This window comes from Tiliqua scincoides, chromosome 11, assembly GCF_035046505.1.
Source record: "Tiliqua scincoides isolate rTilSci1 chromosome 11, rTilSci1.hap2, whole genome shotgun sequence".
Lineage (NCBI taxonomy): Eukaryota > Metazoa > Chordata > Lepidosauria > Squamata > Scincidae > Tiliqua > Tiliqua scincoides.
The window spans coordinates 1,738,020-1,764,073 of NC_089831.1; the positions used below are offsets into that span (position 1 = coordinate 1,738,020).

The 26,054-nt window shown below is 47.5% G+C and overlaps 1 protein-coding gene across 1 annotated transcript in view; it reads left to right on the forward strand.

The window, feature by feature from the left end:
* LOC136662359 (tetraspanin-15-like) overlaps positions 1-26,054 on the forward strand; it is a 123,520-nt gene that overhangs the window by 66,695 nt on the left and 30,771 nt on the right. The window contains exons 5-7 of the mRNA XM_066639572.1: positions 15,092-15,205; positions 23,470-23,523; positions 25,356-25,472. Coding sequence (XP_066495669.1) covers positions 15,092-15,205; positions 23,470-23,523; positions 25,356-25,472 — 285 coding nt within the window. The remainder of the gene's footprint in view (positions 1-15,091; positions 15,206-23,469; positions 23,524-25,355; positions 25,473-26,054) is intronic.

Here is a 26,054-nt window from a genome sequence, read left to right on the forward strand (position 1 = left end):
TTCTGCCAGACGCTGCCAAGAACCCAATATTCAATTGTCCAAGAAACTGACTCTGTAGAGGACAGTTTCATGTATTAATTGGAGCTACAGGTCCAGCCTATTTATACAGGGATTTGACTCAACACGAATGGCCCCTGCAAATGAGAAGGAATGTGCTGACCCCTGGAGAAGGGGAAAAATGCATCCCTTTGAAATCAGTTTTAAAAACTGAACAGTTCGTTAACAACAGCCTCCTTAATGAGGGGGGGGGGCAGCAGGCTAACAATCCATCAATCCTTCTCTCTCCTGCAGACCCCTCCCCTTCCCCAGTGAAAGAAAGGTGATCATTTTGCATTGGTGAAGGGAGGGGCTGAGTGAAGTACTGATGGTTTGTCTTCTTAATTACTCTTATCTTAGAGTCAAAAGGTCAGCAAGGCTGCTTTTCAATCACTGGAGCAAAGAAACTTTGTTTTTTAAATTGATTTGCTATAGTGCGTTTTTTAAATCTGCGTGAGTGCTTGGAACGGAACCCATGCAAATAATTAGTCTCAACCTGTACTTTGTCTAGTGATGTCAAACTCGTTTCATACAGAGGGTCAAAGTGAGTATTCATGGTGTCTGCTGAGGGCTGGAAGTGACATCATTAAGCAGAGAGCAACATCATTAAGCATCCTTTGTCTGTTTGCTTGTAGAACTGGCCTATGTTGCATCTCATTCCTAGAGACATTTGTCTGGCCTCTGTTGAACAAAGGATGAGGAACTCCCGGTCTTATCCATCAAGACTCTTCTTGCCTTCTCTACATAGCTGTTTATCTGAAAGCCTTCCAAAGATCTTTCTTCTCTCTTAGATATTATAAGATGCAATTGCCTCACGACAGCCTCTTGTGCAAAACACACCAATTACTCATGGCCACATTGTGGACTGGATTCACAATGGTGTGAAAAATGATACCTGAATGTGTTGGGACTGTAGGCAATAGATTCCAGGAACCCGGGATATTAATAACAGGGCACAGGATTGCTCTTGGTCCCAGATGACAGAGGATTAAAAAGAGCACTGTAGAGATCAGGGAACAGAATGGGTTTGCTCATTCAAGATGAAGAAAATCAACAATTGGGGGAATTAGAGATTTGCTGGAAACTTTTAATTGATCTTCTTAAATGGTACCAGATTTTGTTTAGTTGATACAGAGCAGCTTAAGCCTTTGATTAGCTTTCTTCTAGATGACTTGTATTGGCAACCTTCAGTCTCGAAAGACTATGGTATCGCGCTCTGAAAGGTGGTTCTGGCACAGCGTCTAGTGTGGCTGAAAAGGCCAATCCGGGAGTGACAATCCCTTCCACACCGGGAGCAAGTGCAGTCTGTCCCTGGTCTGTCTCCCTGGCTATGGGCCTTCCTTCTTTGCCTCTTAGCCTCAGACTGTTGGCAAAGTGTCTCTTCAAACTGGGAAAGGCCATGCTGCACAGCCTGCCTCCAAGCGGGCCGCTCAGAGGCCAGGGTTTCCCACTTGTTGAGGTCGATCCCTAAGGCCTTCAGATCCCTCTTGCAGATGTCCTTGTATCGCAGCTGTGGTCTACCTGTAGGGCACTTTCCTTGCACGAGTTCTCCATAGAGGAGATCCTTTGGGATCCGGCCATCATCCATTCTCACGACATGACCAAGCCAACGCAGGCGTCTCTGTTTCAGCAGTGAATACATGCTAGGGATTCCAGCACCTTCCAGGATTGTGTTGTTTGGAACTTTGTCCTGCCAGGTGATGCCGAGGATGCGTCGGAGGCAGCGCATGTGGAAAGCGCTCAATTTCCTCTCCTGTTGTGAGCGAAGAGTCCATGACTCGCTGCAGTACAGAAGTGTACTCAGGACGCAAGCTCTGTAGACCTGGATCTTGGTATGTTCCGTCAGCTTCTTGTTGGACCAGACTCTCTTTGTGAGTCTGGAAAGCGTGGTAGCTGCTTTACCGATGCGTTTGTTTAGCTCGGTATCGAGAGAATGAGTGTCGGAGATCGTTGAGCCAAGGTACACAAAGTCATGGACAACCTCCAGTTCATGCTCAGAGATTGTAATGCAGGGAGGTGAGTCCACATCCTGAACCATGACCTGTGTTTTCTTCAGGCTGATTGTCAGTCCAAAATCTTGGCAGGCCTTGCTAAAACGATCCATGAGCTGCTGGAGATCTTTGGCAGAGTGGGTAGTGACAGCTGCATCGTCGGCAAAGAGGAAGTCACGCAGACATTTCAGTTGGACTTTGGATTTTGCTCTCAGTCTGGAGAGGTTGAAGAGCTTTCCGTCTGATCTGGTCCGGAGATAGATGCCTTCTGTTGCAGTTCCAAAGGCCTGCTTCAGCAGGACAGCGAAGAAAATCCCAAACAAGGTTGGTGCAAGAACACAGCCCTGCTTCACTCCGCTTCGGATGTCAAAAGGGTCTGATGTGGAGCCATCGAAGACAACAGTGCCCTTCATATCCTTGTGGAAAGATCTGATGATGCTGAGGAGCCTGGGTGGACATCCAATCTTGGGGAGAATCTTGAAGAGGCCGTCTCTGCTGACCAGGTCGAAAGCCTTTGTGAGATCTATGAAGGCTATAAAGAGTGGCTGTCGTTGTTCCCTGCATTTCTCCTGCAGTTGTCTAAGGGAGAATACCATATCAGTGGTGGACCTGTTGGCTCGGAATCCACACTGCGATTCTGGATAGACGCTCTCTGCAAGTACCTGGAGCCTCTTTAGTACAACTCGGGCAAACAGCTTTCCTACAACGCTAAGGAGAGAGATGCCGCGGTAGTTGTTGCAGTCACCCCTGTCACCTTTGTTCTTGTACAGCGTGATGATGTTTGCATCCCTCATGTCTTGAGGTACTCCACCTTCTCTCCAGCAGAGACAGAGGATTTCATGCAGCTCAGTGACGATGATCTCTTTGCAGCATTTTAGGACTTCAGCAGGGATGCTGTCTTTTCCAGGTGCCTTGCCAAAGGCAAGGGAGTCCAGGGCCACGTGAAGTTCTTCTAGGGTTGGTTCACTGTCAAGCTCTTCCAGCACAGGCAGGCACTCAATGTTGTTCAGTGCTTCTTCGGTGACTACATTTTCTCTGGAATATAGCTCAGAGTAGTGCTGCACCCAGCGTTCCATCTGCTGCGCCCGATCCTGGATGACCTCGCCTGTGGCAGACTTCAGAGGGGCAATTTTCTTCTGTGTTGGACCTAGGACCTGCTTGATACCATCATACATCCCCTTGATGTTGCCCGTGTCAGCTGCTATCTGTATCTCGGAACAGAGCTGGAGCCAGTAGTCGTTAGCACATCTCCTGGCAGTCTGTTGGACTTTGCTGCGAGCAGTTCGGAGGACCTGCAGGTTGCGCTCACTGGGACAGGCCTTGTATGCTGCTTGAGCTCTCCTCTTTTCCTCAATGACTGGTGTCAACTCCTCAGAGTGGGCTTCAAACCAGTCTGCCGCCTTGTTGGTCTTCTTGCCGAATATGGACAAGGCGGTGTTGTAAACGGTATTCTTGAAATGTTCCCATCTGTTGGATGCGTTTGCGTCGGCCGGGCCTAGAAGAGATTCCTCAAGCGCTTGTGCAAATTCCTCCACTTTTCTCTGATCCCGGGTCTTGCTGGTATCAATGCGAGGTCTTCCTTCCTTTTTCGTGTGATACAGTCGCTTTGTTTGCAGTTTCACTCTGCTGCACACCAGGGAGTGGTCAGTGTCGCAGGCAGCACCATGATAACTGCGTGTGATCTTGATGCTGGGAAGGCTGGAGCGTCTGGTGAGGATCAGGTCGAGCTGGTGCCAGTGCTTTGATCTTGGATGTCTCCAAGAGACTCTATGTTGGGGCTTTGTGTTGAAGAACGTGTTGCTGACACAGAGACCGTGATGACAGCAAAACTCTAGCAGGCGTTGGCCATTTTCGTTCATCCTCCCAGTGCCAAACTGACCTAAGCAAGTGGGCCATGAACTGTTATCAGCACCAACTCTAGCATTGAAATCGCCGAGGATGAACAATGGCTCTTTTACAGGGATTTTCTTGACAGTGGTGGCCAGGTCATCATAGAATTTGTCTTTGGCTTCTGCTGGAGACGACAGAGTCGGTGCATAAGCACTGATGAGAGTGATAGGTCCTGCTGATGACTGGAGCTGCAGGGACAAAATTCTTTCACTTCCCACAGTAGGTGGGATGATGGATTTCAGCAGGGTATTTCTGACCGCAAAGCCAACGCCATGTTCCCTGGTTTCGTTTGGTGGTTTTCCCTGCCAGAAAAATGAGAAATTTCTCTCCTTGACAGATCCGGAATCTGGCAGCCTAGTCTCTTGAAGGGCGACGATGTCCATCTGCAGTCTGCTCAGCTCCATGTCGATGACAGCTGTTTTGCGTGCATCGTCTATTTCTTGCAGGTCATCAGAGAAGCCAGGTGTCATTGTCCTAACGTTCCAGGTGCCCAGCTTTAGGGCAGTAGTTTTCTGTTTTCTGTTGCATGGTGCAGAGTTGTCGATCCGCTTGTCGGTTTTCACCCTAAACCCCACGCACCCCATGAGGTTAACGGACCGTGGCGAGGCAACACCTTACTGGCTGGGGACTGCCCAGCTTAAGGCGGGCGGTAGCTGCCCAATGAGATGCAATGATCTCTCCCACCATCGGAAGCAGCCCCTGGCGTCATGCTCTACGCCAATCGAGCAAAGACTTATAACCGGTAAACTGCTGCTTCCCGTGTTGTGCCGACGCCGTATGGCGAAGTTGGAGTGTCCTCTCCAGTGCGCGAGGCCTGGGTAAAGAAGGTATGGAGGATAGGCTGTTACCCATGCAGCAAATCCCCCCTCTCCACGTCGCTGGAATGGTCCAATGGAAAGGCAGAAGCCAATACGGTTGGTTCCAGCGGCGTCGCAGGAGTTGCCAGAACGTGACTGTGTTCAGCCATGAACTGCCTAAGGGACTCCGGCTCCTGATTTTGCCTCGAGGTTGACTCCTGAAGCCTTTTCCAGAACTGGATGTAGCCACAAGGCAGTGGAGGTTTGAGGTCAGAGTTTCCTTCTCTTAGATGAGCTGCCTTCCTAGGCTGACGAGTCCCATCTACCCGGTGGCTGTTTAGTCGCCTCTTACGACAAGTACAGCCAAACTGAGGGCCTATTCTTAGCCCCCTTAGCACCTATTCTAGATGACTAAAACTTTGACAATTCACACTAAGCTCAGCATAATCTCTTGGAACAGATTCCTTCATCTGTGGAGCTGTGGTTGCTTTAGGCTCAAACTTTGAAATGCAAGGTGGTTTTTTTCTTTTTCTCAATTGATCAGCCAGATAATTTGTACCCAATCTTGAATGCAAGATCCCTGTTCAGTGGATTGTGTACAGATGATGGGATGGCAAAGTACAGGGTGACCCCAAAAAAAACAGAACCCACAAATCTTTGAATAAAACTGTTAATTTTATACTTTGAATAAATTTTAAACTTTGAATAAAACTGTTAATTTTTCTTTGGAAAGAACATGACTTTTATGCAAAGCAACCAAGATAACTGAAACTTTGGGGAATGATCATACACAGATTGAAGTTTGAGTCCAGTAAGTTTGAGTCCAGTAAGTTTCTTGAAATTTACTGGACCTTTGTAGGATTTAATAAAAATTTTATGAGTTCTGTTTTTTGGGGGTCACCCTGCAATATTTCAGTGTAATGTTTTAGTCCTGGTTCACTTCTACAGATTAACTTCCACCTGGTATAAACTGGCCCTCAATTTAACTATCTGCTGAACCATGTGCTATAGATTTTCTTGGACCAAACCATTTCAGATTTCTGGGGAAAGAGTTGTGAGATAAATGTTCTCCTCTGCAAAAACAAAAACCCCAAATTCTCCCTTCAAAATAGTTGCCTGGGCTGAACTCTTCTCTGGGCATCCAGAGTTAGGGCAACTGAGGGCGCAAACTTAACCCAATTTCCAGCAATGACATAAGGGTGATGTAGCTCGGAGGTAAGGGAACACACATTCCCTTACTTTGAGGAGGCCTCCGTGACTGCCCCCCCAACTGCAGGATGCAGCACATGTGCCACAGCTATGCCAGAGTGGGAAAGTTGGTTAGGATTTGGGCCTCAGTCTTCTTTTCAGACCTAGGCTCCTCTTTTCCTGTCTTGGGGGCTGACCCACATGAGGCCCTTGATAAGGACTGCTCTCCCAATGAGTATTGGTCCCAGTCCTGCAAGGCTATACAGATGCTGCTCCTGCATACAAAGGCAAACAAAGGGCATACTGCTTGACATAAAGGGGCTTGCAATCTAGATCAGCAATTTTCAATGTAAGTGAGGAGGCACTGCACTCCACAGGTGTTCTTGAAGGCCACCCCAAGCAAGGGAGAGGGGGCCAAATCATTTGAAGGTCTCTTTCTCTTCATTAATTGATGGTGGTAGACTTAGAAGATTGAAGGGGACTAACAGGAGAAAAGAGCTAAAAGGTTTGGAAAGGGAAGGCAATGGAAGACTTTTGAAAGCACCTTGTACTGGGTTATGAAGCAGTCAGACAGCCAGAGTAGGGTTTGGAGGGGGAGAAAGTAAATGAACGTAGTCATCTTGGAGCTAGATCAGTAAGCGACAGCATTGTGGCAAATTGGGTGGCGGACTTTGCCTACCGAGCTGAGCTCTGCGCAGGCTGGATCAGGCCCACAGGCTATCAGTTGCCAACCTAGCCATAGAATATGGTCACTGTTGACTTCATGGTTTCCCCTTCATGTGACTTCATGGTCTCCCCTGGGGGCTGGGGATAAGAATAGGCCCTCAGTTTGGCTGTACTTGTCCTAAGAGGCGACTAAACAGCCACCGGGTAGATGGGACTCATTAGCCTGAGAAGGCAGCTCATCTGAGAGAAGGAAAACTCTGATCCCAAACCTCCACTGCCGTGTGGCTACATCCAGTTATGGAAAAGGCTTCAGGAGTCAACCTCGAGGCAAAATCAGGAGCCGGAGTCCCTGAGGCAGTTCACGACTGAACACAGTCACGTTCTGGCAACTCCTGCAACGCCACTGGAACCAACCGTATTGGCCTCTGCCTTTCCATTGGACCATTTCAGCGACGTGGAGAGGGGGGATTTGCTGCATGGGTAACAGCCTATCCTCCATACCTACTTTACCCGGCTTTGCGCACTGGAGAGGACACTCTGTTCCAGAACCACAATTCAGAGCGGGACACCATAGTCTTCCAAGACTGAAGGATGCCAACAAGTGTGACTTCATGGGAGTTTAAGTGTTAAGTGGACTAAGGACCCAATCCTATCCAACTTGCCAACACCAGTGCAACTGCAATGCAGCCCCGAAGTAAGAGACCAAAATGTCCTCTTACCTTGAGGAGGCTGTTGTGACTGCCTCACCACTGCAGAACGCGGCACATTGGCACGGCTGCATCAGTGCTAGAAAACTGGATAGGTTTGGGCCCAAAGTATGATCTTATTGAGAATTTCTCTTAAAGAAAACTGGCAAAGGAGTAAAAATTAATTGACCCTTTTAAAAAAAAAACAGCTAGAAACAGTATGGCGTTAACCCATTTTTGCCCGCACTATGTATACACATTTGGTCCCTGTTGCATATAAGCAACGGTGGACAGAAATGGCATTAATCTGCATTGCTCAGGATTATTCTGTTGAGAAAAAAAATCTTCAACTTCTTAAGTTCTCTTGATTGAGAAGCCGAGTATGAGAAGCCCAGCTCAGTTTCAGAAAAATAGCTAGTGGAAATTATAATTCATGGAGAGCTTGTCTAAGTCCATAAATCTTGATTGCTGCTTATCTTATCAGACAGCTAAATGGCTACAATTCGGGGAAGCTAGTCCATTAATGACTGGCTTTTTATCTGCTTATCAAGGACTCCACTGCATGTCAGGGCAGGCTAAATGGGAAGAGGGTGCTTGATCTTTTCAAGAGGAAAAAGTCCTAGCCCTTGTCATGCTCTTTCCCCCACCTGCTTTCCCCTTCAGAGGTTTTGCTGTTTTATGCTTTTGTAATGCATTTGCACCTCTACAAAGCACTCCGTAAGTCTTCCCATCTGGAGTGGAGGGGGGGACAGTGTGGGGCAGGGGCAAGAACTGTTTACAATAGGTTCCCCTCCATGCGTGAAGAAATCCCTAGTGGCCAGCTTGAACCTTGATAGGCATGACCCGATCAGTGTTGGTATGTACATGTGTGTGTATTCATGTTTCCGTACTAGTGTGTGGTAGGTCACATTGAAAACAGCCCACTGCCCCAAGAGGCTTACAATCCAAAACAGATACAACAGAGGAAAGGGATGCGCCTGGAAGCAGGACGAAACTGGGGGAGAAGCTGCAATTATGCAGTTTACACAAGCACTTATCTCTGTTCTCTTCCACTCCGTTGAGAAACTTGGCTCCTCTCTCATAGAAACTCTTTGGGCAGCCTTCAAACACCTAATGCAGTGGTTTTCAAACTCTTGGGGAGAGTTTGAGCCGCTCTAAGTTCTTGCGGGGGAGGAGGCAGCGGGGGTGGGGGAAAGGCAGTGGCATGGTCCCCAGGATCGCACCGCTCAGGGGGGCTGCAGGGGCTTAGGTACACTTACCCAAGCCTCCTGCAGCCTCCCGGAGGTGCGGGGAGCCCTACGTGACCTTCTGCAGGGCTTCCCACAGCTTCAGAAGTGAAAGTGGAGTGATTGCGCTCTACTTCTGCTTTAGTAGAGGTGGGGTGCAATCGCTCTGCTTTCATTTTCAAAGCTGCGGGGAGCTCTACAGAAGGTCGCACAGGGCTCCCCGCACCCCCGGGAGGCTGCAGGAGGCTCAGGTAAGTGTACCCAAGCCCCTGTAGCGCCCCTGAGCAATGCGATCCTGGGGATTGCGCCACTGCCACCTCCCTGCCTCCAGGCTGCCCCCGCCCCTTAAGGTGAAAGTCGCCAGGGCCCACAGGCTACTAGGCAAAGCTCTAGACTGTAAAACCCTGTCTTAATGTGTCTTGCTGTGCACTTTCTCTACTGTATAGTCCAGGGCATTGGTTCCCATGCCCTCACTATCCTGTGCTCCAGATCAGAGACAGGGCAGATGCACAAAGGGTTCTTCCTTCACTTTTTACAACCTCTGAGTGCTGCCTAGATTTGTTTATGGGCTTGGTTACTTGGGAAGTGTCACCTGAACTCTTTGAGTGCCCTGCTCTGCAAAATCAGGTGGGCTTCATGATCCAGTGAGCTGACTCCAAGCCCAGTTCTTGGTCAGTCAGCGGAAGGCCAACAACAAAGCTGAGATGGTTGCAGCCCTGAAATAACCCAGCAGCCCTTCCATTGTCAAGGTTGTGGTTGCTTGATGTCAATCTCACATCAGCCATGTCAGTTTGGGGTTTGTTTCCATGTGCAATTCAAGGTGCTGGTTATCACGTTTAAAGCTTGCATGACTTCAGGACCAAGCAGTCTAAAGGGCAGCTGCCTCTTGACTTGATCCAGGGAGGCCCTTATGCAGGTTCTGCCACCTTCTTTGTGAAGGTTCTGGCAGCACCCAAAAATGTTTCTGTTCAGCAGCATTTTAGTTCGACTTTTTTGTGTTCCTTTTTGGTTGGTTGGTTTGTGTTTTGCTACTATATTTTACCTAATTGCTGTGTTGTGATTTTATCTCATTTTGTTGTGATTTTAAAATGGACTCTTTACTGATTTGAGCTGGACAGCAGGGTACAAATAAACGTGTGATAGAGATGCACTCATCAGAGAGCCAAGCTTGGTAGGTAATCTGAGTTTGTAAAGACTTGTGCAAAATGTTACAGGGCTGGTCTACTTCAGTGGTTACCCATCAGGGTAAGGGGGGAAAAATGGAATAAGACGTATATATGTCAAGAGTGCAAGACAAAATACAAGTCAAAAGTTGTGAAATTAATTCAGTATTATGCTGGTGATGCAGGTTTTCTTTGTTACTTATCCTTGAGAAAAAACCCACCTTCCTTTGCTTAGTTATTTTGGTGAATGGTGAGGAGTCTCTCCCTAGATGCAAATATTTTGCTAATTTGAAGGGTACAATTTATGGAAATGGGTTGCCAAATGATGCGTGAGTAAAAAAAGTTTGGGAAGCTCTGGTCTACTTCATACATACCTGGAAATGGGACTTGGAGACAGCTCCAGCTGTGGCTCTTTCTGAATTGAGGAGGGGGCCTGATAGTGAGGTTTTTGCAAACTGTCCAGGATATTTGCTTGGAAAAAGCAGGATATACATATTTAAATAAGAACAGCCCCGCTAGATCAGACCAAAAACCCATCTAGCGTCCTGTATCTCACAGTGGTCTACCAAATGCTTAGGGAACACACAAGACAACAGACACAACCTGCATCCCGGTGCCCTCCCCTGCATCTGGCATTCTGAGCCTACTTCTAAAATCAGGAACTTGCACATACCTATCATGACTTGTAACCTCCAGAAATTTGTCCGATCCCCTCTTAAAAGCATCTAGGTGAGATGCCATCACTACTTCCTGTGGCAAGGAGTTCCACAGCCTAATTACATGCTGGATAAAGAAATATTTTCTTTAGTCTGTCCTAACTCTCCCCAAAAAATATTTCTTTCAGTGTGTAAATAGTCTGTGGAACTCCTTACCACCAGAAGTGGTGATGGCATCTTGCCTGATCAGGCATAATTACGCCTGATCCAGAAACTGCCCTAGAGAAAGGAATGTGAGATTGTGACATATGTTCTGTTTATCGTGATGCTCACTGCAGTATATTGTCTTGTGGTTTGATTTTGCAGCATCATTTCAAGAACTCAGTAAAACTCCATTCAATTTGTTTAAAATGAGAACTAGCAGATGAATTGCCGGGCCTGATGTTTCCAAATTCTGGACACGAAGGCAATGAGGGGAAGGTGACAAGCTTCTGGTACCAGTTCCCAACCCTCCTGATTGCCTGAAAAAGTGATGTGTTCTTAAAGCAAATTAGGGAGATTGAATTACGGTGCTGTAAATTGGAAGATCTGTGCAGCATGAATGATTTTGCATGTCATTTAGCTGACATGGATTCATTCCCAGGCAGTGGAGCAAGACAGGAAGGGAGAAAGCAAATGTTCTCCTTTCTGTAGCATGGAGAGGCTCAAATGATGATTGTCAGGAGTAGATGAGGGTGCAGATTGTTTGTGTTTTTGAGCCTCTTTAATTTTAAATATTTTTTCTAAGTTTAACAAATACAATTAGGGGGGAAAATACCTAGAAAAAGTAAATGGATAAATGCAAACAACGCTGTGAATCCATTATGCATTATTTACAATCCGTAGCTGCATTGCGTAATTATAAATACAATTTCAAAGTAAATTGGATGGAGCCATAGGAGAAAAATGAATTGTGGTCACCTAAATATCTCAACAGATCAGTGGTCTTCAGATAAATTACAATTAAACTATGTTTACATTTTCCAGTAAAGATGTGATTAAAATGTGAGCAATATTTTTATTATTAACTAAAAATAAAAGAATAATGCCTTTGCACAACCTAAGCTGCAATCCTATACATACTTCCCTAGGAGCAAGTCCCATCAAACTCAGTGGTGCTTGCTTCTGAGTAGACATACCTAGGATTGTGCTGTTAGATATATAGCCTAAAATCTCTGGATGTGCAGCCCACTTATAGCTGCACAGTGCAGGAAGTGTCTGCTTAGAGACAAGAAAGCAATTGTGAAACCTTAAAGGATTTCTGTCTGGCTCTGTGTTCCTGCACAAGGATTCTGTGTGTTTGGGTGTTGTGTGTTTTGCAGGGACATGGTGGGTGGGGAGGCAGGTGAGGCAGAGCTTCCCCACCAGAGTCCTTGGAAAAGCCCACTGCCATGTGAGGTGACCAAGCACCCACAAACCATGTGCTTTGTGCGTGAGTTGTGGGTACTTGGACACCTCACACAGCGGCAGTGCTTTTCAAAGGACTCCGGTGGGGAGGCTCTGCCTCACCTGCCTTCCAACGCACCACACATCCCTTGCCACAGGATGTGGTGATGGCATCTTGCCTAGATGCCTTTAAAAGGGGATTGGACAAATTTCTGGAGGAAAAATTCATCACAGGTTACAAGCCATGATGTGTATGTGCAACCTCCTGATTCTAGAAACGGGCTATGTCAGACGCAAGGGCTGCACCAGGATGCAGGTCCCTTGTTGTCTTGTGTGCTCCCTGGGGCATTTGGTGGGCACTGTGACATATAGGAAGCTGGACTAGATCCTGTATGGCCTGATCCAGCGGGACTGTTCTTATGGTGTTTTGTATCCTGCTTTTAACTAACTATCAGAGCAGATTACAAAAATAAAACATTTAAATCTTGAAACTTAAACCAAAGCATTAGTAATTAGCAATCAAGGTCATTAAAACCATATGCAGCAGAGAATAAAATGCATTCTTTTAAAGCTGCAGTACTCTCAACAGTCGCTTTCCTGGGAGTAAGCCCCACTGAACACAGTTGAACTTCCTTCTGAGTAGTCCTGCATCAGGTTGCACTATAAGGGTGCCGAAGGAAAGACAGCCAGATTGGGGCCACAGAGCCCAACCTCCTAAGAGGTTCTCCTGCACAAGCCTCAGTGCAGTGAATGGCATTTGTGTGAGAGCACTGCTCTTCCCTTGTGCAGTTCCTGTTATTAATTTTATTCTTATTAACAGTATTTATATACTGCTTTTCAACAAAAGCTCACCAAGCGGTATACAAATCAAATCACTCTTCATTTCAGCGAGGCTTGTTCTGGAGTGCTGCGCTCCAGACTTATAAGTGAGGCAGGGGAGAGAGCTTAGGGGTTTCACACTGAGTGCAGCAAAAGTCATTGTCCTTTGACAACTTTTTTTGCAAATTTGACTTCCACAGCAATCATTTCTATTGGAAAGAATTTCAATCCTTGGAGTGTTTTGTTCTGCTACTCAGTCCGGGACAGCCGAGTAGCACCCATGGGAGCCCTTCAGTAGTTTGGCTACATTTCTTCAGAGGCAGGGAGGGCAATGCCTGCCTGGTTCCTCTTTGCTGCATCAGGGACATCCAGTCCCCTCAAGCCTTTGCTCTCTGCTCCAACCGCTCCAATCCTCCTAGCCAAAGCTGCTCTTGCCTCTCACAGCTGCATCTCCATGAAACAGGACAACTTGTTGTGTGCCCCTGTACATGTTCGAAGAGGCAGCAACTCGTGCATGTTCCGTAAGTCTACATGATGACTGAATGAGCAAGAGAGGAATGGACCAGTTCTGGGTGCTGGAGCCGGGAGAGCTCAAAGAAACATTCCAGCCTTACCCACTTCCCTGCAGTGGACAGAGAGAAGTTTTTTATTTGCCTTTCATATACAGGCATCCTCCCATATCCACGAACCTGGTACCCGCAGATTCAATTATCCACAGATCCAGTGGCCTTGTACCCACTACAGTACCTTCATTTTTATGTAGTCGTGTTTTTGCTTAACAAAGGAACATTCTCACTTCACTGAAGAACGTGTGGGCAACCAGCCTGCATGCTAGATACGGAGACTAACTGATTGTTAACCAGAAGCAGGAGCTGTCCACAGTAGGGTTTGTGTCACCTGGTGCAGGAGGCCAGCATGTTACTCCTCAGACGGACCTCCTCCCATGCAGTGGCTGGGGCAGAGCTCTGGGCGGTGGGGGTGGTGATGTTCCATTGCCCCACCCTTGCTGGCTTTTTGGCTATAACTTTTGATAGAATAGAGATATTTCAGCATGGTTTATTTCATTGCATTCTGCATGAAATTACGCACTGATTAATCTATAACAAGATGGTATCGTTAAAAAAAAAAAAAAATTTTGGCCAGTAGTGGTGTCACCCCCACCCCGTGCGTGTCACTTGGTGCGGCCTGCACCCCCAGTGACATCACTGACCGTCATGCTTCTGATTAACATACAGTTAGTCTCCTCCCTGTAGCATGCAGACTGGTTGCCTGCATGTCACATTCTTCAGTGAAGCGAAAATGTTCCTTTGTTAGGCAAGAATCTGCTGTCTCCATATTGGGGGGGGGGGAATCCCCATGGATATAGGGGGATGCCTGTATTGGAATTTGGTGTCCCTCAATGACATGGTCATACATGAAACATTTCAGACATTCAAAATACATGGTATGTTGAGACATACAAAATTTTGCGGGGGTTGGAGAGGGTAAACAAAGGGATGTTCTTTTCTCTCTTACACAACACCAGAACCAGGGGACATCCACTAAAATTGAGTGTTGGAAAGATTCAGAAGAGACAAAAGAAAATATTTCTTTTACCAATGTGTATTTAGTCTTTGGAACTCCTTGTCACAGGATGTGGTAATGGCAACTGGACTTGATACTTCTATAAGGGAATTGGACAGATTGATGGAGGAAAGGTCCATCACAGGTTACAGGCAGTGATGGGTATGTGCAACCTCCTGGTTTTAGAAATAGGCTACTTCTGAATGTCAGGTGTGAGGGCAAGAGAATGCAGGTGTCTTGTGGTCTTGTGTGCTCCCTGAATCATCTGGTCGGCCACTGTGAGATACAGGAAGCTGGACTAGATGGGCCTTTGACCTGATCCAGCAAGGCTATTCTTATGTACCTATAGTCCTGAATCTCCTGCCACTCAAACTAGAGGATTCCTCCTTCATAAGGTTGGATCAAAAGGTCTGGCATGAGACCTTGTTATTGCCAAAGGCTCTTAAAGACAATCTTCACCTCCTTACCCACCCAACCACTCCTGGAAGATCTTTTAGGGAAGCCCTCTTGCAGGCTCTGCCTCCTTCTGGAGCTTGGTGGGTGGTGACTGATAGGAGGGCCTGCCCTGTGATGGCCCCTGTCCTGTGCATGTGGCAGGCCCTCTTCCTGCTGATCCCTCAGCTGCTGTTGACCTTTTCTAGCCGACATTTGCTCTCATGCTCTCTGCTCTCATGCGGCTCCTGGTTTATGGTTTGTTTCCTGGGTTTGTCTCTTGCTGTTTCACATTTGGTTCTTATTCTATTTTGTTTGTAATTTGGTTGAATGTTGTTGGTTTTGTCTGTAATGTTTTCAAATAGAATTAGCTGCTCCTCAAGACTTTGGGGCGAGGTGGGATATGCATTTTTAAAAATAATAAATAAATCAAATGAATAATGCAGAGGAGCAGCCCTCCCTTCCCTTTGGTCTTCTTGTCAGAGCTCCTGGTGTTTGAGATGTAAAGCCAGCAAGCACATGAATAATCCCTGACTCTCCTTCCTGTTTGCAGTTTTCCTGTTGTGGAGGTGACGAGTTCAGTGACTGGCGTGTGAACCTGTACCATTCATGCAACAGCAGCGGCCCTTTGGCCTGTGGTGTGCCCTACACGTGTTGCATCCGAAAGGTAAGAAGTGAGAATCTTGACCTCGTCTCTTCTGCAAGAAGTTGGTGGTGACTTTGGGGCCTCAGCTGAAGCTCAGCGGTCTCTGTGGTAGTGCTGCTCTGGTCTGAATCTTGGTTGTCCTCACATACCCTGTTTAGTTGTTGAGTTGCATTGCTTTGCATGAAGCCCTGGGTTCAAATGCAGATAGCATCTACCTGCCGGTGTGTCAGACCCCAACAAGAGTCAGGTTGCAAGCAGTTGGCATGCCAGGATCCAAGGGAGCTGTCAGTCTGGCCAAATAGGTCCAAAACAGTTGTGTTCCCTGGAAACCTATCTGAAGGCAGGTGCATGGTCAGGAACCAGGCATCTGGATCTTTGCAGTAGGGCTGAGTTCTTTGGACCAAGGAGGGAGCTCTGAGACCAGGGTTGGATGGGCAGGAGTTGGCATCAGGAGGCTGGAGCCTCAAGCAGGTTCTGCTGCCTAGCTAGTGCCCTTGAACTAAGTACTGGTGGTGCAGGGGGTATGGCTGGGAACCCCAGTTCAAAATCTGAGCTCCAGGGTTTGGCTCCATGGCATCTGAATAAAGATTCCTCCCCTTGGAGTGCAAGAGCTCCTGTCCCAGGAATGCCTGTCTCCCACAAAAGCCCCCGCTGCAGCCACGTGATGTAGAGAATGCGAGGGTCAGTCTTCCTCTTTATCCGTGAAGTCAGACAGTAGCCCATCCTCGCTGTACCCTTGCTTTCTCAAAGCAAGTTTACTGCACACAAGTCCCTTCAAAAATTGGTGGGTAGAGATGCAGAATTAAAGTCCCATCTTCCTGCATTCATTCAGACCTCTCTGCCAAGGCTCCCATGGCAATTAACAATAATCTGCATATAATACAACAAGCGATAATTAAAGGAAATGATCATAAAGTACAATCCAGCAACAACAAACAGGAAAGCCTGTGACATCCATTTGACAACTTATTTGGGTGAAATCACAAATCAAACCCTGCAGACAGAATTTGTTTGTTTTTAGATTTTTTAATTATTATAAATTGTTTTTTAATTGTTTTTCATGTTGTACTTTTAAATTGTAAGCCGACTTGTGTGCCCGTTGGGCAAAAAGGCGGGGTATAAATTAATAAAATAATAATAATAATAATAATAAATAAATTTACACATCCTTGCAAACAAGGTGATTTGAATCATGCCAGTTAAATCCATGTGTTCAGTTGCCCATCACTGAGTCTTCCTGGAATTAAGTTGTGAAATTCACTGCTACAGGATGAGGTGATGAGAATTGAACAACTCCTGGAGAAAGAGTGGTCTGTTGATAGCTTCTGGTCATGCTGGCGACATGCGACCTCCAGGTTCAAAAACTGTGCTCCACATCCCACCGTCTGTGGAGGCACAAGTGATGGAAATGCACAGCAGGGCCTTTTTGGTGATGAGATGCCCTCTTTTGAGGCCCAGCTGGCACCTGCTTGCTTTTAAGCAGGCAGTACAGATGTTGTTCCTTTGTCTGACTTCCCTACAGCTATGAGTTGCTTTGCTACGCTTTGGGTTGAGTTTATTTTTTTCTCGCCGTTTTGACTATTGTTTTGCTGGTGTTTGGCTTGTTGTGCCTCTTGTTCTGGTGTTTTTATTTGGCTGTGTTCTTAGACCAAGTTTAATGAAATTGTTGACCCCCCCCCCCTTCCGTGACTCCTTTACTGGAGTAGAAAAGTGGGTTATGAATTTGTAAGCAAGAATTAAAAAGAATTATGAGGCAAGACCAAGGGGCAAAACTATGAAGACCAGGAATCCTTAGCAGGACACAAGAGAACAGCATGCAGTGTTCAGTTTAAAGGCAAGAGTGCAGCTGTTTCCGAGCAGGTTGGGCTTGCACCTCCTGCTCTTGTATAATCCATTAGAAACACTTCCTGGCACAACCATTAAATGCACTGGCACCATCTTAGCAGGCAGCTTTTCTAGCTGTCCGTTGTATGACTGATAGAACTGGAAGCAAACCTTTTGGGAGAGACTGGATTTTATTTCTTAATTCTGAGCTCACCTGGAAGAGCCCTGAAGAATGCTCAAGTGTGCTACTAAAGGCACTGGCCCTTCTGCTCAGCGATGACTCATAAATATCCGAAATGTTTTCTTCCTGTTTTGCCATATCTCTTCCCTCCCTCCCAGCAAGGGCTTGTTCTAGTGTCAAGTCGCAAGACTTTTTGCAGTCTTTCTTGGTCACTTTGTATTCGGGAAAGGACGCAGCTTGGCCGAGCGAAAGAGCTTTAATTTTCAACGGTACCTGAAGAATGAATGCTCTACCCAGTGCAATTCAGAACACAGAGTGCTAGAGTGGGAAAAGGCTGCCGTTGCATGACTTTCTATCAATGCAAGGTTAGGAATGAGCACAATAACTTTTATTTCTGCCATGGAGACATTGCACATTTGGGATTTCAGCTTCCAAAAGCAGGTGTGTCTTTCCTGTAAGGCTGGGATTTTCTAAAACCATGTGCTTTCATGTGTTCCATTCCAGGCCTTTGGGGTTCTCTGAAAAACTCACTGGTAGTGCATTGATTCTTGGGGAGCTGTCTGGTGAGCCAAGCAAGGGTTGATACAGAGAGTTGCTCTAACTAAGCAACTTCAGGTGCTGATCTAAGCTGATCTCCAGGTGTCGGCTGAGGACTTAACGTAGTCAACCTGGCTGCCCCACTCTTCCCTGTGTACTAATCAGACCCTGTCCTTGACCACATCTTAAATAGGAATTTTCCCTCCCATGTGAGGTCTGCAATGGACTGCCAAGCATATGGTGAATTATCAGGTCCAAGCTTAGGTTCATGCTTGTCTTTGGTTCTGTTCTTCAGGTAGTGATTATGGAGGTGGGTGGATCCAGAATTGGGAGGCAAGGCGAAGTGGAGCACATTGTAGGTTCCTTGACTCTTCTGTTCCATCAGGCTGCCCTATCTCCCCTGGTCCTGTTCATGCTGGAGCCCAAAGTGGGGTTCTCCTCCTATGTTTCAAGTTCTGTGATCTTTGAAAGCCTGTTAGTTTGCATCCTAGCGTCAGTGCATGGTGTTCCCCATTCAAAGCACTGATCAGCCCATCTCCTGCTAAATGGTCCCCATCACAGCACTGAATGACTTGCTATAGGACGCTTGGTGCTTACAGCACAGGGCGCAGCACTCAGTGCCCAGACTGTGCAAGCCACTGGCTGTGTGTCTGTCCATGACTCATGGTAACAGTTAGGAAACCTGTTGTTTCCTTTCAGGCTCTTGCATGTAGCTAGAAATGTGTTCGTTCCCCCATTCCTGAATGCATAATCACAAAAATTCATTGCATCCCAGAAAGAAAAGGAGGCAGCCCTACAGATCTGACACCCCCTGCAACTTTGTGGATGTGATCTAGATTTGGTAAACTGCTGTGACTCGAGGGGGGCTACATAGGATTGTGTTCAGTGAAAGCCAGGTGGGGGCTTGTGCTTAAGATGGAGCCCCCAAGTAGGGGTGAGTGAGAACAAGGGCTTCTGCAGTGCTGCTTTTCAAAAGGGTTACTTTGTCACCTCTCTGTGGGAGCTGGCCGACCTCTGCAGTGCTTTTCAATGTCCTTGGAACCTGATCTGTAAGTCTCAAGGCACTGCAGGGTGTCAGCCTTCCCTGGAAGGCTTGCACAAAGAGAAATGTTGCTAGGGGTTCACACAAGCAGCATTGTCAACATCCTCAGTGTGTGCTCATGTGGTCCGTGCTACACAAACATTGTGTACCATTAAAGAACATATTTTATCCAAGGACCAAAGTGCTTTATAAATATCGAGCCGGGCAGTGGTTGTCAAGGTGTACCAGAAGAGGTGCATATAAATGCAGTTGGGGGTGTTCTTCTCCCAAACTAACCAGTGCACCTGTTACTGGGCTGGGCTGGGCTACCTTTGCAGTCTCTGAATTGTGCATTTGTTTCTGTCAGTGCTTGACTTACTCTCCTCCCTCCATCAAATATAGCAAAATCATGACTTTTTGTAGCCTTCTAAGTGGATAGCTAACAAGGGGCAGTGACCATTTGCACTGTGGAGGAAGTTCAAGGGCAGCAGGAGGTCTCTAACTTCCATCCGAGACACAGTGTGAGAGATGCTTCAGCCCTTCTCTCTCACATTCAAGATCCCGCATTCAAGTCCACCCGCAACACCTGGCTCTAATAGCAATTTTGAAGTCCCAGCACAAGAAGCTTGGCATACTGGTGTGAAAAAAGCGGTCAGCTGCTCCGAGTGCCTGTGAGGGTTAGAAGGTATTACAGCAGCAAGGTGGTGTCCTTTCTGCCACAGTACTTTCTCCTGCATCACCCAGTGCCTTGGGATCTGCCATTGGGGGTGCTGGTTGGCACCCCCTGAAGGCATGGTACCTGAGGCATTTTACCCCCCTGTCCTCCCTTAGCTATGCCACTGCATGGACTGAAGAATGCTCTTCACATTCATGTGCAGGAGCCTGCCAATCTCTTTCATTTAATTTCATTAAATGAAATTAATGGCATCGGAGGCAGTGAGAAGCCTCACTCCAGCAAGAGCACACTCCAAATGGTTACCAAAAATGATATATTTGCACAGTCCAAGGTGTGAGGGGAGGTGAGACCAGAATGGAGCAAGCCTTGGATGCCAGCACCTACAAATGCGTATTGGAGTTCTGAAGAACTCGCTAAACTTGGAACAAAGTCTGGAGAGAGCCCACACAAGAGCCTGCTTCATGGCAGTGTCGTCTGGAATTTTCCATGGCAGAAACTCCAGCTCCTCCCCTTGCCTCCTTGTGAATTGAATGGGGAGCCCCGCTGACCTCTCTGAAGAACTCGTTTATTGCTTCCTAAGCAGGGGGTGCCTGTTTTTAATCTGTTTCAGAGCATAAAATGATATGGTGCGAAAGACGGTTTGTGCCACTTAGCAGCTTGTGCCTGCTGGTTTATCCAGCAGAGAGAGAGAGAGAGAAAGAGAGAGTTGTTTTAGTGATTAAAAAAATTTATGTCCTGTAGGTACTTATTAATTAATGCATACGGCTCACAAGCATAACTTATTCTGTGTTTGGGGGCTGTTGCCTTGCGAAGAGGGAAAGACACCTCGGCTCAAGTGCACACACAGATGGGGCTTGATGGAACAGTGACAAACTGGGAATGGGATCTTGGAGTCATGGTGGAGACCTTCACAAAAAACGTGAGCTCTGACTACTGTAGAAGATTCAACATTGAGAATTGTTAGGAAAGGAACTGATGGTAAAAGAGCCAGTGGGTTGTTGCCCCTTAATAAAGCCCTGGTTCAGCCACATGGTTTTTTCTTGTTTGGTGCTGAGCTGAAATGCTTGCAAAGTTGCAAAGTTGGGGGGGGCATTTTGGTGATTTGGGCAGGAGGGAATGAAGCAAAGTGCCGCGCCCCATCCATGGACTCTGTAGCTGAGCACCATTTCTGATCCAGTGTTGAACATGCCTCTTTCCTCTGTGCCTGAAGAAGATTCCAGGGCTTGAGCACTAGCATGTCAGGGTAGCTTTCAGGTGAGGTGCTAATCTCAGACCATGAAGTCTGAGACCAATTCAAGCCCCAAGGCCAGCAATTTTCAACACTTTCTTTTCACCGCACACTGACTTCTATGGTCTTCTCTGTGGTCTTCATCTCTTATGATGTCACTTCCAGCTTCTGGGTTCTAACTCTGAACCCGAAATATGGGAATAATGGACTGTTATTGGTAGGGGCTTGGCAATTTTTTAAGCCAAGAATGTTTTGACTAGAGGCCCCGTTTTGTGTGAAAAATCTAATACAGGGAAACTGTTGCTGGGGGCGGAGGGAGCACAGGCTGCTCTGTAACCCAATTACAGGTATGTTGGAGTCCTGGCTTGCTTTCATAGTCTTCTACAGGCAGAGGAAGAACAATCTTCCAAATGAATTGGAAGATGTGGGGTGCACAGGAAAAATGACCCCCTCCCATGATCGCCAGGTTCACTGGGTGTAGGTGACTCTTGCAGAAGGGCTCTGTGAAGCACTCCATGCTAAAAATGTGACCCTCTTTGCCACCCCCTCCACCCCAAGCAGCAGAGAGTGACGGGGCACTCTCAGGGACCATAATAATGGGGTGGGGGGCTCTTAGCATGTGGTTTGATGTTCCTGCTCTTCTGCTCCAGGGGCTACACACCTCCTTTTTGCTATTCAACATCTTCCAGGAACTGTGCAAATGTGCCACTTTGGTAACAATTCAGAGACTGCTCTTGCTGGAGTGTGGGTCCTCACTGCCCCAATGCCATTAATTCCTTGTTGGCCTTGGGGATGACTTACCCCAGACTGCAAGTGATTGGCAGGCCACTGCCTGAAAAGTGGTTCGCTGGAGGTTGGAGGCACTCTGCATTACCCTGAAGAGCATTTTGGTTCTAACTTACAGAGGTTGGGAGGGTAAAACACCCCTCTACACTCCTTTGTTCCCCAAATAAGCTCTGTTTTGCTGCCTGGAAAACAGTCTCTGTTCTTTCACTGTCAACCAGCAGAGTCCAATGCAAAATGGAGATGTCCCAAGTGGAAGATTTTCTTCCAGGTGCTTTTGGAAGCCCCTGTCAACAAAGTGGGCATTCTCTTCGCAGGAGCTGTGATCTATAGGTGCGGCTAAGGGTTGAATAGAGTTCAGGGTTGCATTGAAAGATGGCAGGCCACTGATTGTGGACATGGAAAATAAAAATTCTCAGGTCTGAGAAGCAACAATGAAACAGAATCAAGCAAGCAAAAATGACTGGCTCAGCTGATGGATCGCTAGGGGTGGCAAGCCAGTGGGGGCCATCTCCTGCCTGCCTCCCAGTTTGCAGATCCAGTGTGGGGAGAAGGTGATGGTGACAGAAAGACTCCTGGGGCTGCTGCCTCTCTCTGCCTTTCCCTTCGCACATGGATGACCTCCCAAAGTTCCTTGTGATAAATCAGAAGATCCAGGTGGGGGGCACCATTGGCCAGAAGACCTGGGGTGGGGGCCTTCTTCCTCTCTTCTCCAGTAAATAACAATGAAGAGTTAGAAAATTCCTCTTCCTCTTTTCAACTTCTGAGAGAGAGGAGGAGAGATTTCCCAAATACCAAATGCTGGGGAAATCTAGCCAGTCCCTTGCAGTGGCCTCTAACCAAGCAATTTTCAATGTTTTTCTTCGGACCCAGCACACGGTCCACTATGGTCTTCTCTGTGGTCTTTATTTCTCATGATGTCGTTTCTGGTTTCCAGAAGACTCTTCTGGGTTCTGCAGTTCTGTTTCTTGGGCAACTGTATAGGCAGAGGAAGTAGGACAGAAAATTCATTACTACAGACAGTTGCCCTAGAAACAGAACTGCAGAACCCGGAAGATATTCTCAGCAATTTTCAACCACTGTGCGCCAAACCCCCATGGCATGACTGTGGTCCTTTTGTGGCGCACCAAATGAAAATTGTTGCTGTAACCCAGTGCACACAGTGCTGCATCCCCTTCCTCCCCAGGGTGGAGGGACAGAACACCATGGGGGATGGGTGCTAGGGCACCGCAGGTGCCAATTGGAACTCATTCTTTACCTCTGGCAGCAGCGTGTTGGACCTGAACCCCACTTGCAAAAGGCCTGGAAGTTGTGCCTGCTTGTTCAGGTCCGACGACTCAGTCACCAGCCATGTTCAATGAGGTTTCCTCAAAAAGCCATCTCTTGGCCACCTGCTAGAGTGCCCACAGTAAGGATGTGGGGAGCGGAAATCCGCGGCCCTTGGATGAAGCCTTTGCACCCAAAATGGAGCTGCCTCCCATCGCCGCTTGGTGGTCTGAGGTTGGACCACCATCACACTTTGGGGAGGGATGCCACAAGCAAGGTCCTGCAGTTGAGAAGACCCCAACTGTCCTCCCTGTCCACCGCTCCTCAGATGGCCTGTGGCACTGTTCACAGGGCTTCTGTTTAAGAGAGCCCCCAAGCAGATTTGGAGGAGAAAAGGTGTTCCTTTAGAAATATGCCCCTAATGAGGCACAGGAAAATCCTAACACTGAGAGAGAGGGAAGTCCTGGGTGTGTCCAGAGGAATTTTGCGCACTTGTGACTTCAGCTCTCTTGTACAGCAAAGAACTCAGCCTGGGGTGCTGTCCTTGGCTGTCTGAAACTGTGAGGGCCCAGCCTTTCTGAAGTCTTTTTGGCAATCCTTCAGGGCTGATTTGCCAGCAGCCTGTGCTTGTGCCATGAGGACAAGTTTAGGAAAAGACGCTGGGGTACGCCCCCCCCCCTGCGCTTTCCCCTTCCTTCCAGCCTTTGATACAAAAGCAACCAAAGTTCCCCCTGTGCACTGTTGTGAATTCTTCTGCTTTTCTTCATAGGTCCCAGGAGAAGTCATTAACACGCTATGTGGCTACAGGACTCTCGATAAAGAGGTAAGAAGCCTCTCAAGTACATCTCGATGTTAAGTGGCAGATGTGGGGAGCGGGGGAGGGGGAGACCCTACAAGGGGGAGGCAGCAGGCAGGGGGTGCTTAACAGGATGTTTTCTCTGTGTAAAGGTCATTGAAATGAACAGGAATTGGAGGAGGGCATTATGGTGAGGCTTATGCAAGAGGACAGCCCAACAGATTGTATCCTGTGGAACAGATCCATCTTTCACCCACCGTTATAGCACCTTGACCTGAGGTGCCCACCTCACACAGATGCCCACCTCCCTCCTTGTGTCTGGAGGGATTTGTTTAATAAGTGCCTATACAAGAGCCTATACACTAGACGCTGTTCCAGAACCACCTTTCACAGCGCGATACCATAGTCTTTCGAGACAGAAGGTTGCCAACAATGGATACAAGAGCCTATAAGTGCCTTCAGTGAAAATTACCGCCTAGGTTTATAAAAAAAGAGATGTTCTTGTTGAGCTATAAGAGAATTAAAGAGAGAAAGACACCTTAAAAGATCACAGTCAGTACCCAGCACAACCAAAACAGCAGCATAAAATCCCATCGATCTTCAAGTTTTCTCAGTGAAATGAAAATATATTTACCTAGCTATGAAATGGCAACAGGTGAGCCTGGTGTCTTCTGGGAGAATTCCATAGATGGGGGTGCCTATTCCAAAAAGGCCCTGTCTCTCTTGTTGTGTGCCCCACTTTAAATGGCAGAGACACTTGGAAGAGGACCTCTGAAGAAGGTAATGGGCCATGGGCAGTTGATGTGGGAGTGGGCTTCCTGCAGGGACCTGGGATGTGGCCACGGAGGACTTTAGCCTACCCCAGGCCTCACAAACTGACCAGAGCCTGTAAGGACAACCAGGCCATTTAAGGATGGGAAGAAGTCCTTCTGTATTTTCCTAAGGGCCAAACTCAGCAGGACAAGAAGATGCACAATTACATATTCCATTTTTTTTAAACAATATGGGGAGGGGTAAGGGAGGCAGTTAGGGTGCCCCCTCCCCCAGCAGCACCCGAACGACTTGCTTCTCCCACCCGTCCAGCCGCTTTTAGAAAGGCATTGGGAGATGACGTTCAGGCATCACTCATCTCGGCGAGGATGAAAATTTGTGGTTAAAAAACTTGAAGATGCTGATGCATTAAAGGCAAATAAAATTACTGTGAAATTCTCTTTGGCTGTCACTGTGATGAAGGGACCTGTTTTTGTTTCTTCTCCCACATGCCCTTCGTTTGGAGATAATTGAGTTAAAAAGCTGCTGGGCAGATTAAAAGCCAGAATGTTAACTCTCCACCACCCTCCTTCTCTGAGTGCCGTGTTTAATCTCTAGCATACAAGCAGCGTGTCTTGCAGGCCCCCCCCCCCACTCCTAGGAACAAGCAAGATGCCTCGCAGCCTGCCTGAATGGCATGGTGGGGGTGCTATTCTAAAACCCTCTCAAACCGGCTATTTGTTGCCAATCGCTCAGGTTCTGCGCACAGCAAATGTGTTTGTGAAAAGTCAGGTTAGGCCCTCCTTGGAGCAGCGGGAGAGGCTTTGTTGATCGTGATGATTAATTTGAATTTCTACCTTGCCTCACCATGAACCCATTATAGATAACTTTCCAGAAGTTTTAAGTAAATTCACAGAGAAGCCTGTCTGTAGCTGCTGGCCGTGGCTGGCAATCAGAGTAGGCAGAGTGGGCCAGCATTGGCCCAGAAAAGATGGAATCCACCCTGCCAGTTTGCACCGAGGGCCTGGGACTTGCTGTGCATTTGGCAGGGCCTTCTGGAATGGGCGAGTCTGATTTGGACCATTCCATGTTCTCTGTTCTGCTTGCAGCGCCTGGAGCTGGTGGACACCATCCACGTCCGTGGCTGCATCCACGCAGTGGGGCTGTGGCTGAAGGACAACTTTGAGGCCACGTTTGGGATTGTTTGCTCCTTGCTGCTTCCTCAGGTATGTCATTGCATTTTGGGTAGTTTCTGCCACTTCCATAGTGAAGACGGTGCTTTTTGTCATTTCTTTAGCCAGCGAGTCTGGCTCGTTATATAATTACGCTCCCAAGTTTATGAGAAGGACAACTGTGCATAAATGCAAATATTGACAGGAGAGAAGTGAGATCAACAGGGTGTCTGATCACAAAACAAGGAACGCAGTATGTAGCAGCACAGCGTATTACAACCATCCGAGCAGCAGACAAAACTGAAATGATGCATATCAATTAAAAGAGCAGTTTAGTCCAACCCAACACATCTAACCCCCCCAATACTCCATCAGAAGACCACCCAAAAGTCTTCCAGCTCTCCAGGGAGGGCACTGGTCACAAATCAAAAGCAAGGGAATTCCACAGTTGAGGTGCCAACACAGGAAAGAACCTGCCTTTTACTGTTGCTCCCCTAACCTCAACTAAGGGCGATACATACAAGAGGGCTCCCTCCAATCAGTGGCATAGCTAAGGGGGACGCTCCTGGAGAGGGTGTCAGGGAGTGCATTTCTGAGGTCTTCTGAGCCCCAAGGAGGCCGTGCATAGCCTTCCCA